The sequence below is a fragment of the Peromyscus leucopus genome, chromosome 22 (assembly GCF_004664715.2).
Source record: "Peromyscus leucopus breed LL Stock chromosome 22, UCI_PerLeu_2.1, whole genome shotgun sequence".
Lineage (NCBI taxonomy): Eukaryota > Metazoa > Chordata > Mammalia > Rodentia > Cricetidae > Peromyscus > Peromyscus leucopus.
Genome location: NC_051081.1, coordinates 20,034,818 through 20,051,689, shown reverse-complemented (window position 1 = coordinate 20,051,689; position 16,872 = coordinate 20,034,818). Strand labels below are relative to the sequence as shown.

Sequence of the window (16,872 nt, the reverse complement as noted above, 5' to 3'; positions counted from 1 at the left end):
AACATGTGGCATTGCTAACAGCTTTGGTGGCTCCTGGGTGTCATCTCTCAATTTGTTGGAAGTAAGAAATGGATTTAAGAGTAGTGTAAAATTGGGCAGTGGTAGTGCACGCCTTTAATCCCAGCACTCGGGAGGCAGAGGCAGGCGGATCTCTGTGAGTTTGAGGCCAGCCTGGGCTACAGAGTGAGTTCTAGAACAGCCAAAGGAGCTACACAGAAAAACCCTGTCTCAAAAACAAAACAAAACAAAAAAGAATAGTATGTAGCCTTAAATCAGGGGAAAAATGCCACTTTTGAACATTTAAAAAGCCATTTAGATCAAAATTAATAGGATTTATATTGGGCTGGAGAGATGGCTCAGAGGTTAAGAGCACTGGCTGGTCTTCCTGAGGACCTAGGTTTAATTCCCAGCACTCACGTGACAGCTCACAACTGTCTGTAACTCCAGTTCCAGTGAATCTAGCACCCTTACACAGTCATGCATGCTGACAAAATACCAATGCACATAAAAATAAATAAAATCTTAAAGAAAAGAAAGTTAAAAAATAGAAAAGAAAGTTAAAAAAAAACATAGTGTTCTTCCTCCCTTTTAAACCCCCAGTGAAATCAAAGGTAATATAAACCAAAAGACAAAATACATCATGAATTACAGTGTTATTATTTTTTAAATATTTTTGGTTCAAAGAAGAACACCAGGTTGCAGAGATGTCTCAGCAGTTAGGAGTGTGTACTACTTTTCCAGAGGTCCATTTTGGTTCCTAGCTCCAGGGGTGACCCAGCACCTCTGGTCTCTGTCATAATCACACATGCATCCACATACCCACATACAGACACATATGCATACATAATTTAAAAAGAAATCTTTTTGTAAAGAACAGTACTAGGACCCAGATTCAATTCCCAGCACTCAAACAATGGTTCACAGCTGTCTGTAACTCCAGTCTCAGGAGACCTGATGCCCTCTTTTGGTCTCCAAATACATTAGGCACACACATGGTACATACACATATATTTAGGCAAAACACCCACACCCATAAAATAAATAAATAATTTAAAAAATAACAACCTGATTCAAAATATATATACAACTGATAAATACAATTACTGATGACACAGCGAGACTAATATTTTCAACAGTTTTTTACATACCTATAATAAATATATGCAGTTGACCTAGAAGACTTTTGTTGCTATTGTATGTGAGTATACATTTTAAGAATGAATATAAACTGATAACTAAAATGGAGCATCACTCCTGACATGTGCTTTACTCAAGAAGGAAGCTAGAGGCAGAAACGTGGCTCCATTTGAGCCACAAGCAGTTGTTTTAACAAGGGGACTGCTCCATCTCATCCGGGAAACCACAGGAAGGCTTTTCTGGCACCCAGCCCCTCCCACTGAGATCTTCTGGAAGGTGGATGCAGCTCACAGAGCATGATTGGGTCTGTTGTGTTGAACATTATCCTGGTCATATTGACTCAATTTGATTGGATTTCCTTTATTACCCTGAGGTGACACAGGGAGATGATAAAATCTATTATTGGACACAGTGCCATCCAGAAAGACCATCAAAATCTGACCTATAGGGTGGGGGGACAGAATAGCAGAGTCTGTCTCTTAAGGTAATGTCTTAACATTAACACTGCCATCTTTTCTCTGTGATTCTTTTAATATATTTTTTTAAAAGCCCTTCTAAACCACAAAATATATTTCCCGCCCAGTTCTAAAAATAAAGCAGCCTAAATACCGCTGTGAATTTTTCATTAAAAAAAAAAATAACCTCTAGAATATAAATATCCATGCTTGCTCCAGCCTCACCACCCAGAGTCACAGGTTTATAAATTGTATAAAGTATATAGTGTTAAGATGTTTACTAAAAATTATTAATAGGTTTTCTGAGTTCTATAATTTAACTTCCCTGTGACTATTTTATAAAAAAGTATTACCTCCACTAACAAAATAATATGTTTTGCTTGATAGATTAGCCATGTACTCATAGGACGCTACAGGTGTGCCGGGCACATTATGGCAGGCAGTTGGATACCATGGAAACGCAGAGTAGGGCGTGGCTAGGGGAGGGACTTAATAAAAAACAGTTGTCAGTTGACTCTACTAATTTTGGGCTTCTCAGAATGAAGATGTCAGCCGTCCTTTCCTGCAAGATATTTCATCTAGAACGCTCCTGAAATAGACAGAAACCGTAGGCCGATGTGTCATTTTAGTTAATCAAAACAAGTAGGCAAATTAGTCTCCTTTATTTTTTTAATGAATGTAATTTAACGGTATTTAATTTGCATACAGGAAAGTTCACCCAGGAAAAAAAAAAAAAAGAAAGAAGTCTGCATTATGGCACTTTTGTAAACCTCTACAAAGCCCATCATTAGGAGAGCTAATTGATTTTTCCTCCCTACTCCTGAGGGAGGAAAGCTATCACACAGTACCTGCTTATTCACTCAGAGAAGAATGGGTGTGCCTGGTGGTTCAAGCTGAGACTTGGGTTTCAGAATCCTGTGGTTCTGTTCTGGCAGGGAGATCTTGGCCAGTGTTCGCTTTGAACATGCAGGAAATCTGTTTTTTCCAAGCAATAGGGGAACATCGCTGTCAGCCTGGTGTCCTCCCCATGGGCCCAATTTTGTGCAGCTTGCAGCCTTTACTAGAATTATTTGAGTCCTTGCTTATTTTTAAACTTGCCTTACTCCAGAAGAGGGATTGGGAGACGTCTTACAGGAAATGTGTCCAAGTCAAATAAATGAGAAGGTGGGGGTATTCAGAAATTAGGAAGCCAGAGGACTGTGGGGAAGCCAGGGACAGAGGTCAGTACAGAGAAGAAGACCTCAGGAGTGTCTGGGTATAGGAATTAGTATATTCATTGGTCTCTGTCAGTCCTGGGGCCAGAGCAAAGAGAGAAATAGCAGCAACTCACAAACACCTATGGTGCCAGTGTGGATCTAAGTCCAGCTTTTCCTGGTGATGAACTAGATGTGATTTTCCCAAGGGTCATTGAATATCATGCAGTTTCTCTAACTCAAACATGGCTCTTCTGCCTGGGTCCTTCTGTGCCTGCTCAAGGCCAGAGGCCAAAGCAGAACCTCCTCCAGGGACCTCTCACCAGAACAACTTTCTTCTTAGATGTTGCATTTTCTCCCAAAGAGGTTCCAAGTTCTTCTCCACCTCTCTCTTTGCCTCCTCCCAACCCTGTCCCCGCTGCTCCCCTTCCCTCTCCCCCTACAAGTGGTTGGGAGATTGGAACCACTTCAATTTGGAAAGTCAACAGAGGCAGCCATCGCTCTCCTTACTGATGGATGGACATCTGTCTTTGGATGCCTGGCTGACCTGAGGAAGTGACGTAGCAGCTCATGTTCTCCAGCAGTGGCCTCCAGTACCTCTCCTCTGGGCCCTGCCATGATGCTAACTAGATGGGTGGTAAAATTGCAAGCTGGGGAAGGAAAAGATCTTGCCAGTGGTGAGTCAGCATTTCATGGCACAGCACTGACCGCTCCTTTCTTTTTTCTTGTGTGGATCCCATTGTGATAAGAAGCCAGCGTGTTTATAAGCTCTTTTGCAGTCAGTTGATAGTCACTGCAGAAGTTTTCTTAACTGTGCCCTGTAGATGTGGACAGCATCATCGCAAGCAATCAGAAGACGGGCGTGTTTAAAGCTCAGAAAATATCAAGCTGGTAAGATACCTTTCTGCATCCTATCTGAATTAAAACATCTCAGTGGAAACTGCTTTCTTGATGCTGTGCATGAATACAAAAATAATAGATAGTGTTAACTGAGCACTTGCTGTGTGCCTGGCCCTGCTCTAAACATCTCATATGTATCATCCTCATTGAATCGTGTGAGCCTCCCATGAGTCAGGCAGACGCTCCATTCAATAGATGAGAACACTAAAACTGCATACGTTATAGAACACTCAAATGATGTGTTACCCACTGAGTTAGGCTCACTTGGTAGCTCAGGAGAGTTTTGTTTTCATTGTATTTTTTATGTACATGGATATTTTGCCTGTGTGTATGTCTGTGTGAGGGTGTAGGATCCTCCACTGGAGTTTGAGACAGTTGTGAGCTGCCATGTGGGTGCTGGGATAGAACCCCAGTCCTTTAGGGACCAGCCAATGCTCTTAACCACTGAGCCATCTTTCCAGTTCAGTTGGTGCCCAAAATTATGCAGTGTGAGGTTGAGAAAAACCCAGCTTGGGGCCTTCTTAAATGGCTTTATTCCAGTGGCCCCCAGCCGGGGCAGTCTTGCACCCCTAGGAGATTCTGGCAGTACCTGGGAACATTTTTTTTTAATTATTATTTTTGTCATGACTTGGGGTCAGAGCAGAAAATGTCGTTACTGGTTTCTACTGGTCCTGATGTCTAATGGTGGAGATCATTCATAGTGAGCTTTCAAAACAGCAATAAGAAGCATCTGGCCCAGGGCATCAGTAGTGCTAAGACATCTTGATCTATTGATGATTTTATCAGTCCAGGAGTCCAGTCCCTTTCGGTTTTATTCCTCCTTTTCCAGGCTTGGAGAACTGCTTTCCCCTAGCAGAACCAGTGTGTGTTGTGTGATGCCCCGCCCTGTGGCCAGTTGACCTAGAAGGAGAATATCACCCGTTGGGTACACATGAAATGGCTGTATCTGTGCATTTTCCCTTTGTACATCTTGCTACAGATTTTGTTACAGTAGCAGTTCTATTTGGAATTATTTTATCTTTCACTATTACTCTGGCATCCTTGGGTGTTTTAAGTTTTCTCTCTATAGAGGACGCTTGCCTACCCTGACTGTGTAGTTTGAGAAAAACAGTTGGATGAACAGACACAATGGATAAAAACCAAAGTGATGCTGAGCACGGTGGCATGTATCTGTAATCTCAACACTCGGGAGGGAGACTTAGCAGAGCCCTTCCTCCATGGCTCACACAGCCATCTCCTTCTGGGAAGGACTTCATCTGGGGACATGCTTTTCAACCTGGTCTTTTAGTTATCAATCAAAAGTGCATTTTCTATGTTGTTCTCATTTACATTTATTTAATGCTTAAGGTCATTTGGGACCATTTGAGTGTATTTCAGCATATGGAATCAGGGAATAATAGACTTCAGCTTCACGCTGTGCAGCGAGATTGTGTTTTTACAAGACATAATGTTGTTTACTGAGTGTTAATAATCACTAATTAATAAACATATCTAGACTTCTCAAATGTTGCATTTTAAGGAATAAAAACGTCGTGTTTAACTTGGGACATGCAATAGAATTTTCTGTTATCTCTTCATAAAATAATTAAGTGACATAAAGAAGTAAGATGTTGCTGTTCAGCACAGGGCAGATCTCAAATGCTCAGTGCCTGACCTTTGTTCAAATGTGTTTGCTCTCAAAAATACTATTTCTAAATGTATTCTTCTGATACTTGGCGGAACATTAAGACATGCAGACTTTGTTTCAATAATCATACGGAATTCCCTAGTGAGAAGCTTGTTTTTGTTGTTGTTGTTGTTGTTTTTCCTTTTCTGCCTTTATCACAGAGTAATTGGAGTCAGTTTCCTCTTTTGTAAAAACTAAGAGCATTTTATCCAAAGTCTTCTAAAGCATCACAGGACGCAGGGAGGGGCTGAGAGATGGCTCAGTTGGTAAAGGGCTTGTCGTGCAAGCTTTAGGACCTGAGTTCAAATCCCTAGCACCCATGTTAAAACAAACAAACGAAGATGGCTCCATGGTATGTGCCTGTCACCCTAGCACTGGGGAGGTGGAGACAGGAATGTCCTTGGTTCTGGATGGCTAGCCAGTCTAGCCAATCAGGTGAGCCTCAGGCTCAGTAAGAGATTCTGTCTCATAAAATAAGGCAGATAAGTGATTGAGGAAGACACTCAACATTGACTTGTAGTTTTCTACATGTATACACTCATACACACACCCCAACACACACACACACACACACACACACACACACACACACACGCACGCACGCATGCACGCGCACACACACAGAGGGGTGGGGTGGAGGAGGGCAGGTGAATGACTCAATAAATATAATCTTACAGTAGGGAGCTTCTTGACCACTTAACTTCCAGCAGCTAAGGATGTGAAGCCACAGTATCAGCCTTCTTTTTTCTGCCCACTGCTTTCCCACCCATAACCAGCACAATGCGGGTGAAAGTATTAGTTCCGTGAGAGAAGAAATAAAAGGAAACCATTCACAAAAGAGCTCAGATATAGTTCAATATTCTTTTCTAGTGCCTCAATGCATATGCAGAATTTCTCCTCCAAATTGGAGGTGTGGAATAACAGTAGCGACAGATAACTAAGAGGTATTTACCATAGCTACAAAGCCCACACGTGAGCCAAATATTTCTGCTATTAAAAAGCACTTCAAAGCTTGACATGAAGTTTGTAACAGCTGAATGTCTCTTGTGACTTCATTTGCACAGGAGATGTAAAAGCTGAAAGGGGAGTCGTGATATGAGAACCGTGAGCCTACGGAACAGGGTTCTTCGAAAGGAGCGAGAAGCCGCCCAGAAATTTGACTGGCATCCCCTCCTTGGAGTCCCCCACTCAGTGTCCTTAGTAAACACCATGGTTTGAATACGGGTCCTTCAGCGGCCATCTGACAAAGGCTTGGGCCCGGTCTGTGGTACTGTTGGAAGGCTGTCGGAACCTTTAAGAGGTGTGGCCAAGAAATGCAGTCTTTGGAGGTGTGCCCTTCAAGGAGGTATTAGGTAGGATTCAGATCCACCGCACCCCCACCCCCACCCCCACTTCCTGATGAATTGCTTCCTCTACGGCACACTCCAGGACTAGAGAATACCTCACCACAGCTTCCAAAAGCAGTGGCCAACTGACCATGGACAGACAAAGCAATGAACCAAAGTCCTTCCTCTTTCTGATAGTCTCAGGTTTGCTGTCATTGTATCAGAGAGCTGACAGCATTCAGCTGTCACTTCTGCCTCTGACACAGGGGCAGACCAGGGCTCCCTGGACTCCGAAGCCCCTCTTTAGGAGTGTGAATTAGTATACCTTACTTTAGAGCAGTGGTTCTCAGCCTTTCATACAGTTCCTCGTGTTGTGGTGACCCCCAACCATAGAATTTATTTTCCTTGTGGCTTCATAACTGCTATGTTGTTACCGTTATGAATTGTAATGTAGCCGGGCGGTGGTGGCGCACACCTTTAATCCCAGCACTTAGGAGTCAGAGGCAGGCAGATCTCTGAGTTTGAGGCCAGCCTGGTCTACAGAGTGAATTCCAGGGCTACTCAGCCGGTCCTGGACAGACAGCCGGGGTACTCAGAGAAACCTTGTCTCGGGGTCGAGGGGCTGGAGTGGGAGAACAACCGTTATATACCAAACGATCTTGCTTCCTCTGATACATTTTCATCCAGTCTCACTGTGTTAAATACGAAAGTCATGGGAAACATTACTGCCGGCCAGTCAGGGATCCACATACACGAAGCATTCTGTACATCTCATCTCCAGGATCTCAACAAAGCCATCTGATAGCTCTCCTGTTCATCCATCCATGCAGCTATTCATTCATTTATCCAATGAGTCCAAGGTACGCCTTTGGGAATCTAAATATGGAACAGTTGAGAGTAGTTTGTGAACAAAGGAACTGTACTTCTAAATATAGGGAGAAATTTATGAAAGAGGAAGGCTATTTACAGCAGCTCAATTGTTGGGTTTATCTGGAGCTGTCTTCAAAACTGTGACTCGAACAAAGAACCACTTGGAGCTTTTGACGTCTGTGCGTTTCTGGGTCTTCCAGAATCGGTGAATAACATCACTCTCTGGCTAACATTAGTTAACAGTTACACTTTTAAAGATATTAAACTAGCCCTGCCGTGGTGGTAAGAGTACATTTCACTTCAGAAAAACAAGCATTTGTATTTGTTTGAAAGTTGTCACTGGACTTAAGTGGCTTTTATTATTCTCCATTTAACCACACGGATTTGTAAACTGTCCAACTTGTTAGAGGTTTTGGAAGCCCTTAATTTTTTTTACCTGTGCGGGGTGGGGTTGGGGGACACTAGGGCCAGCCAGTGGTGGTCCCGTCGCTGTTACTCTCCAAGATTCCTGGCTACCTTCAAGTCGGTTTCCTTTAGAGGTTAAATTAGGATCCAGTTGTTACCTTTTCTGAGCCTCTGCCCTGACTCTCCCCATCTCATCCACTCTTCCCCAGCTTCTGCCTTCTCCTTCAGGTGCCCACACCTCCTGGGTTTGTTTCCAGTCACTATCACAAAAAAAAGACCCGACACGCTTAACTTACGCAGAGAAAAAGGTTTCCCCTTGGTTTACCTTTTGGGAGGGCCCATCCAATACTGAGCGGTTACATTGCTTTGGGTCCCTGAGGGTTGGCAATGGCGGAAAGCATATTGCAGCACACAATCCAGGGTCCCACACTTTGCCTCAAAGGCACGCCTCAGTGACCTAAGGCCTCTTGCTAGACCCCACTCCCTACAGGCCCCACCAACTGTACCATGGTGGGGACCAAACCTTAGCACACAGGCTTCGGAGGATGCCAGCCAGGCCCTAGCATCTTATCATTCCAGCAGGCTTTGTCGTTCTGAGCTCAGTGCTTCCCCCACTCTCTTCTTTTTACCTGATACTGGTCTAGAACTCATACGTCAGGGGAAGGAAGCACGGGCTGTTGGTGCTAAGGTGTGCCGGCTCTCTCCATGCTTGTCGGTCTCTTCCTTTGCTGACAGGCATTCTGATCACTTTCTGTTTTCCAAACGCTGGTCTAAGTGCCAGTGACGACGCAGAGGGAAAACGGCACCCAGGAAGTCCGTGCCTTCTTGGAGTTGACATTCTAGGGAGGGAGGCGACTGATTTTCCTTGAAGACAAGGATTTTGTTTAGTATGTTTTGTTTTTTTTTTTCCCCATTCCCTGAAGCAATTAGTGTATGTGTGTCCCCAGAGTGCAAGAGCTTTTAGAGTTTGTATTCGAAAGACGCGGATCCGGACAATTTTCAGTGGGAGAGAGAAGTCAAGCTCCGAGAGTCAGCCAGACAGCAGCTTCTCCATCAGATAGCGACTTCCATTTCAGGATGGCTTCTCAGGCGGGCGTGTGCAGCGTCTGTAGACAGACTGACAGTGTGAGTAGCTATTTATCTGCTCTTTGTCAGGTTGAAGAGGAAGGTTAGTAGAAGGTAACTGAGATAAGCCGGCTGAGGGCTCTTTAAGGAATTTTCTGATAAAATATACCTGTTAGTGAGTTTGGCTAAAACTCGGGTAGCGGAATCTTGAGAGGGGCAGAGAATTCGAGAAATGAAATGCTGCTGTTCCTTCCTTTGGTGTCTGGCATACAAGAAAATGAAATTACCGTGTGCACTTGCTTCTGCTCAATTAGCACTCTGGCTTGCTTGCCAAGTTTGCGAAAGAGCCCTGGTCCTTACTCTTCAGGTTTGCCTTGACAAAAGCATCCTCCAGGAATGTTACCCAGTGTTATGTATTTTGAAGCAGTCCTTTTTTTTTTTAATGAAAAGGAGCCAGAATTTAACATTTGGGGATTTTTAAGGGCACTCCTAAATTGCAGTAAATTAAAAGGCCAGGCCTTTTCTTCCAGAATAACATTGCATTAATTCTTTGAGCTTTCTGCCCCACTGTTTACTAAGGTCAGAGTCTCATAACAAGAACTCTTGCATTCCCTGAGGGAATGTCTTCCCATTTGAAGAGACAACTCTTTCTTCATTTTTTCTTTTATTAAATTTTTTAAATTCATTTTACATACCATTCAAAGATCCCCCTCTTCCTTCCTCCTGCCCCCGATCCTTCCCCCCACAGAACCCCCCTCCATTCCCTCCTACAAGAAGATAAGGCCTCCCATGGGGAGTCAGCAAAGCCTGGTACATTTAGTAGAGGCAGGTCCAAGCCCCTCCCCCTGCCTCAAGGCTGTGCAAGATGTCCCATCATAGGCAGTGGGCTCCAAAAAGCCTCCTCATGCACCAGGGATGGATTTTAATCCTACTGCCAGGGGACCCCTTAAGCAGATCAAGCTATACAACTGTCTCGCTATACAGAGGGCCTAGTCCAATCCCATGCAGGCTCCACAGAGGTGGATCTAAATTTCATGAGTTCCCACTAGTTTGGTTGTCTCTGTAGGTTTCCCCATCATGATCTTGATGCCCTTGCTCATAGAATCCCTCTTCTCTCTTTTCAACTGGACTCCTGGACATTGGTCTGGTGTTTGGCTATGGATCTCTGAATCTGCTTCCATCAGATACTGGAGAAAGGCTCTATGATGACAGTTAGGGTATTCACTGATCTGATTACTGGGATAGGCCAGTTCAGGTACACTCTCCACTATTGCTAGTAGTCTAAGCTGGGGTCATCCTTGGGGATTCCTAGGAACTTCTCTAGCATCTGGTTTCTCCCTATCCCCATATCTCCCTCTATCATGGTATCTCTTTCATTGCTCTTCCACTCCATCACTGTTCCAGCTCAACCATCCCATTCCCTTATGTTTTCATCCCCATCCACCACCCTCCATTTACTCATGGAGATCTCATCTATTTCCCCTTCCCAGGGTGATCTATGCATCCCTCTTTGGGTCTTCCTTGTTAGCTAGCTTCTCTGGAGCTGTGGGTTGTAGTCTGGTTATCCTTTGCTTTACATCTAGTATCTGTTTATGAGTGAGTACATATCATGTTTGTTTGTCCTTCTGAGTCTGGGTTACATCACTCACGATGATACTTTCTAGTTCCATCCATTTGCCTGCAAATTTCATGATGTCATTGTTTTTTACTGCTGAGTAGTACTCCAATGTGTGTATGTACCACATTTTCTTAATCCATTCTTTGGTTGGGGTATCTAGATTGTTTCCAGGTTCTGGATATTACGAATAATGCTGCTATGAACATAGTTGAGCATATGTCCTTGTGGTATGATTGAGCATTCCTTGGTTATATGCCCAAGAGTGATATGGCTGGGTCTTGAGGAAGATTGATTCCCAATTTTCTGAGAAACCTCCATACTGATTTCCAAAGTGGCTGTACCAGTTTGCACTTCCACCAATAGTGGAGGAGTGTTCCCCTTGCTCCACATCCCAACAAAGGCTGTCTTCAGTGTTTTTGATCTTAGCTATTCTGACAGGTGTAAGATGGTATCTCAGAGTCGTTTTGATTTTCATTTCCCTGATGACTAAGGATGTTGAGCAATTCCTTGAATGTCTTTTGGCCATTTGAGATTCTTCTGTTGAGAATTCTCTGTTTAGCTCTGTAGTCCATTTTTTAATTAGATTGTTTGTTATTTTGGTGTCTAGTTTCTTGGATTCTTTATATATTTTGGAGATCGGCCCTCTGTCTAATGTGGGGTTGGTAAAGATCTTTTCCCATTCTGTAGGCTATTGTTTTGTCTTATTTACTGTGTCCTTTGCCTTACAGAAGCTTCTCAGTTTCAGGAAGTCCCATCTATTAATTGTTGCTCTCAGTGTCTATGCTACTGGTGTTATATTTAGGAAGTAGTCTCCTGTGCCAATGGGTTCAAGACTACTTCCTACTTTCTCATCTATCAGATTCAGTATAACTGGTTTTATATTGAGGTCTTTGATCCACTTGACTTGAGTTTTGTACATGGTGATAGATATGGATCTATTTGCAATCTTATACATGTTGACATCCAGTTATGCCAGCAGTATTTGTTGAAGATGCTTTCTTTTTTCCATTATACAGTTTTGGCTCCTTTGTCAAAAATCAGGTGTTCATAGGTGTGTGGGTTAATGTCAGGGTGTCTTCAATTCGATTCCATTGGTTCACATGTCGGGTTTTTTGCCAATATCAAGCTGTTTTTTTTATTACTATAGCTCTATAGTAGAGCTTGAGGTCAGGTATGGTGATGCCTCCAAAGGTGGCTTTATTGTACAGGATTGCTTTAGCTATCCTGGGCTTTTTGTTTTTCTACATGAAGCTGAGTATTGTTCTTTCCAGGTCTGTGAAGAATTGTGTTGGGATTTTAATGGGGATTGCATTGAATCTGTAGATTGCTTTTGGTAAGATTTCCATTTTACTATGTTAATCTTACCTATCCATGAGCAACACAGATCTTTCCATTTTCTGATATCTTCTTCAATTTCTTTCTTCAGAGACTTAAAGTTCTTGTGTTATAGGTCTTTCACTTGCTTAGATAGAGTTACACTAAGGTATTTTATATTATTTGTGGCTATTGTAAAAGGTGATATTTCTCTGATTTCTTTCTCAGCCGGTTTATCATTTGTATATAGGAGGGCTGGTGATTTTTTCAAATTAATCTTGTGTCCTTACACATTACTGAAGGTGTTTATCAGCTGTAGAAGTTCTCTGATAGAATTTTTGAAGTCACTTATGTATACTATCATATCATCTGCAAATAGTGAAAGTTTGACTTCTTCCTTGCCAATTTGTATCCCTTTGATCTCCTTTTGTTGTCTTATTGCTCTAGCTAGAACTTCAAGTACTATATTGAATAAATATGGGGAGAGTGGACAGCCTTGTCTTGTTTCTGATTGTAGTGGTATCGCTTTGAGTTTCTCTCCATTTAATTTGATGTTGACTGTTGGCTTGCTGTAAATTGCCTTTATTATGTTAAGGTATGTTCCTTGTGTTCCTGATCTCTTCAAGACCTTTATCATGAAGGGGTGTTGGATTTTGTCAAAGGCTTTTTCAGCATCTAATGAGATGATCATGTATGTTTTTTTTTCTTTCAGTTTGTTTATATGGTGAATTACATTGACAGATTTTCATATGTTGAACAATCCTTGCATCTCTGGGATGAAGCCTATTTGGTCATGGTGGATAATTTTTTGATGTGTTCTTGGATTTGGCTTGCCAATATTTTATTGAGTGTTTTTTGCATCAATGTTCATGAGGGAAATTGGTCTGTAATTCTCTTTCTTTGTTGTATCTTTGTGTAGTTTGGGTATCAGGGTAACTGTAGCCTCATAAAAGGAGTTTGGTAATGTTCCTTCTGTTTCTATTGTATGGAACAATTTGAAGAGTATTGGTGTTAGCTCTTTTTTTTTTGTTAGGAGACTTTTAATAACTGTTTCTATTTCCTTAGGGGTTATTGGTTTATTTAAATTGTTTATCTGGTCCTGACTTAATTTTGGTATGTGCTACCTATCCATAAAATTGTCCATTTCTTTTTAGATTTTCCAATTTTGTGGAGTATACATTTTTTAACTATGTCCTGATGATTCTCTGAATTTCCTCATTGTCTGTTGTTATACCTTCCTTTTCATTTCTGATTTTGTTAATTTGGATATTCTCTCTCTGCCTTTTGGTTAGTTTGGATAAGGGCTTGTCTATCTTTATTTTCTTAAAGAACCAACTCTTTGTTTCATTGATTCTTTGTATTGTTCTCTTTGTTTCTACTTTACTCATTTCAGCTTTCAGTTTGATTATTTTCTGGCATCTATTCCTCCTGGGTGACTTTGCTTCTTTTTGTTCTAGAGCTTTCAGGTGTACTGTTAAGTCACTAGTGTGAGATTTCTCCAACTTCTTTATGTGCGCATTTAGTGCTATGAATTTTCCTCTTAGCACTGCTTTCATAGTGTCCCATAAGTTTGGGTATGTAGTACATTCATTTTCATTGAATTCTAGGAAGTCTTTAATTTATTTCTTTATTTCTTCCTTGACCCTTTGGTGATTCAGTTGAGCATTATTCAGTTTCCATGAGATCGTAGGCTTTCTGTAATTTTTTGTTGTTGTTGTTGAAATCTAACTTTAAGTCTTCCACTATTAACGTGTGGGGTTTGATGTGCGATTTAAGCTTTAGTAATGTTTCTTTTACATATGTGGTTACCCTTGTATTTGGGGCATAAATGTTCAGAATTGAGACTTCATCTTGGTGGATCTTTCCTGTGATGAATATATAATGTCTCAATCTCTTTTGATTGATTTTAGTTTGAAGTCTATTTTGTTAGATATTAGGACAGCTACACCAGCTTGCTTCTTAAGTCCATTTGATCACAAAGTCTTTCCCCAGCCTTTTACTCTGAGGTAATGTTTGTCTTTGAAGTTGAGGTGTGTTTTCTGTGTGCAGCAGAAGGATGGATTGTGGTGATATTTTATTTGTGTTGAAATGTGATATTTATTTGTATGTTAACAAATAAAGTTTGCCTGGAGATCAGAGGTCATAGTCAGCCATAAACAGAAGTCAGGCATGGTAGCACACACCCTTAATCCGATCACATGGCAGGCAGAGTCTCTGTGTGTTCAAGGGCACATGCCTTTAATCCCAGTACCAACCATAGAGACCTGGTGGTCTATATAGACAGACAGTGATGAGGAAGTGATGTGACTGGGCTTAGAGCCAATGAGAAGATAAAACAGGAAGGCAATAAAGGCACAGGTTAGACAGGAAGAGGCTCTCTTGGGAAGCTACAGGGAGGTGGTGAGCTAAGGTTAGTTGGCAGCTATTGCTCAGACCTCTACAGCTTATACCTCCATATTTGGTTCTGTGTTTCTTATTTAATAAGACTGTTTAGAAATTCATCTACAATGGATCCTGATTTCATATGCATTCTGTTAGCCTGTGTCTTTTTATAGGCAAATTGAGTCCATTGATATTAAGGGATATTAATGACCAGTGATTGTTAATTCTGTTATCTTTTGGTGGTAGTGTGTGTATATTTCCCTTCCTTGGAATGTGCTGCTGTGGGGATATCTATTGCCTGTGTTTTCATGGGTGGATTTGACTTCTTAGGTTGAAGTTTTCCTTCTGGTGTTTTCTGTAGGGCTTAATTTGTGCATAGGTATTGTTTAAATCTGGTTTTGTCTTGGAATGTCTTGTTCCATCTATGGTGATTGCAAGTTTTGCTGGGTATATTAGTCTAGGCTGGCATCCATGGTCTCTTAGTGTCTGCATTACATCTGTCCAGGTCTTTCTGGCTTTCAAAGTCTCCATTGAGAAATCGGGTGTTATTCTGATGGGTCAGCCTTTATAAGTCACTTGGCTTTTTTCCTTTGCTGCTCTTAATATTCTTTCTTTATTCAGTATGTTTAGTTGTTTAATTATTATGTGGTGAGGGGACTTTTTTTGTGGGTCTAGTCTATTTGGTGTTCTATAAGCTTTTTGTTATCTTCATAGGTATTTCCTTCAAGTTGGGAAAGTTTTCTTCTATGATTTTGTTGAATATGTTTTCTGTGCCTTTGAGTTGGTATTCTTCTCCTTCCTCTATCCCTATTATTCTTTAGGTTTGGCCTTTTCATGGTGTCCCAGATTTCCTGGACATTTTGTGTTATGGTTTTTTTGGCTTTGGTGTTTTCTTTGACTGACGAATCTATTTCCTCTATTGTATCCTGTACACCAGAGATTCTTTCTTCCATCTCTTGTATTCTGTTGGTTATGCTTGGCTTTTTTCCTTTGCTGCTCTTAATATTCATACTATGCTGTAGTTCCTGTTCATTTACTCCGATTTTCTATTTCCAGTATTCCCTTGGTTTGTGTCTTCTTCATTGTTTCTATTTCACTTTTCAGATCTTGAACTGTTTCCCTCACTTGTTTAATTGCTTTTTCATGGGTTTTTTTTTTTTTACTTTCTTTAAGGGTTTTATTGATTTCTTCCAATTTTTTATTCGTCTTTTCCTCAATTTCTTTAAGGGAATTTTTCATATCCTCTTTAAAGGCCTCTATCATCTTCATAAAGTTATTTTAAGGTCTCTTTCTTCTGCTTCTTCTATGCTATGATGTTCAGGTCTTGCTTTTGTAGAAGGTCTAGGTTCTGGTGATGTCTTATTGCTCCTTATGTTGTTGTATGTATTTTTGCACTGGCCTCTACCCATCTCTTCCTCCAATAGGTGCAAGAGGTACCAGTGTCTAAGCGAGCTGCTGTTGGTCCAATTTGTGCTTACTGTGTCTGTGTCTCAGGGAGCTGCTCTTGGTTCAATCCAAGCTGGCTGATTCTGTGTCTCAGAGAACTGCTCTTGGTCCTATAAGGGTCTTGGTGCAATCAGAGCTGGCAAATTCTGTGTCTCAAGAAGCCTCTCTTAGTCCAATGAGAGCTCTTGGTCCAGTGAGAGCTGGTGGATTCTGTCTCAGGAAGCCACTGGGGTTGCAGTGGGATGGGTAGGTTTGAGGTAGGGTGTGGGTCTTGTAGATTGCAGGGTCTAATGGGGGGTTTTGGTGGGGAGCCTGCCCACAGGAATCTTCCCTGCTGGCAAGCAACTGGGGCAGCTGGAGCAGTGATGGGTGGGGATCCTAGGGACTGGTTGTGTCCCATGGCCTAGATCCTAGAGCTCTTTCTTCATTCTTAAACTTCGGTATCATAAAAATAATATATCAAGCCCTGTGGACATAGCTCAGTTGGTAAAGTGTTTAGTTAATAGGCATGAGGGGCTGAATTTGATCCCTGGAACCCATGTGGAAAAGGCTGGGCATGGAGGCATGCTCTTACAATCCCAGCACTGGGGAAGCAGAGACAGGAGGATTTCTGGGGCTTACTAGCCAGCCAACCTAATCACATCTGTGCACTTTATGTGAATGAGTTTGTCTCACAAAACCAGGTGAACAAGGCTTGAGGAATGACGGCCAGGCTGTCCCGTGGCTTCCTCATGCACATGTACACATACCATGCCCACCTTCATGGCCACACAAAATAAACACATGCCAATGAAAATGTCTCTATTTTCAAAGGAGTTCACTTTAAAGGAAAGAAACCATCTTCAAGATGCTTGAAAATGACTATATCATAGTCTGTTGTGAAATACTAACCTAACTCCCACCTGAACAATGAATATTGATGCCCAGGGTTTTGCTCTTGCAAATGATGCTGCAGTGAGGCACATCTGTTCATGCACCACGCATGTATCTGTGAGCCACATTTCCAGAAGTGGATTCTGTGTGACTTACTGTAACCTAGTCATGTATTTTCATATCTATTAAGACCAATCCCTTGCTTTATTTATTTCTTTTCAGA

At 41.8% G+C, this 16,872-nt stretch overlaps 1 protein-coding gene across 1 annotated transcript in view; it reads left to right on the top strand.

Annotated features, from left to right (window-relative positions):
• Camkmt (calmodulin-lysine N-methyltransferase) overlaps nucleotides 1-16,872 on the top strand; it is a 373,033-nt gene that overhangs the window by 309,322 nt on the left and 46,839 nt on the right. The window contains exon 7 of the mRNA XM_028892673.2: nucleotides 3,610-3,676. Within this exon, the coding sequence (XP_028748506.1) occupies nucleotides 3,610-3,676 (67 nt within the window). The remainder of the gene's footprint in view (nucleotides 1-3,609; nucleotides 3,677-16,872) is intronic.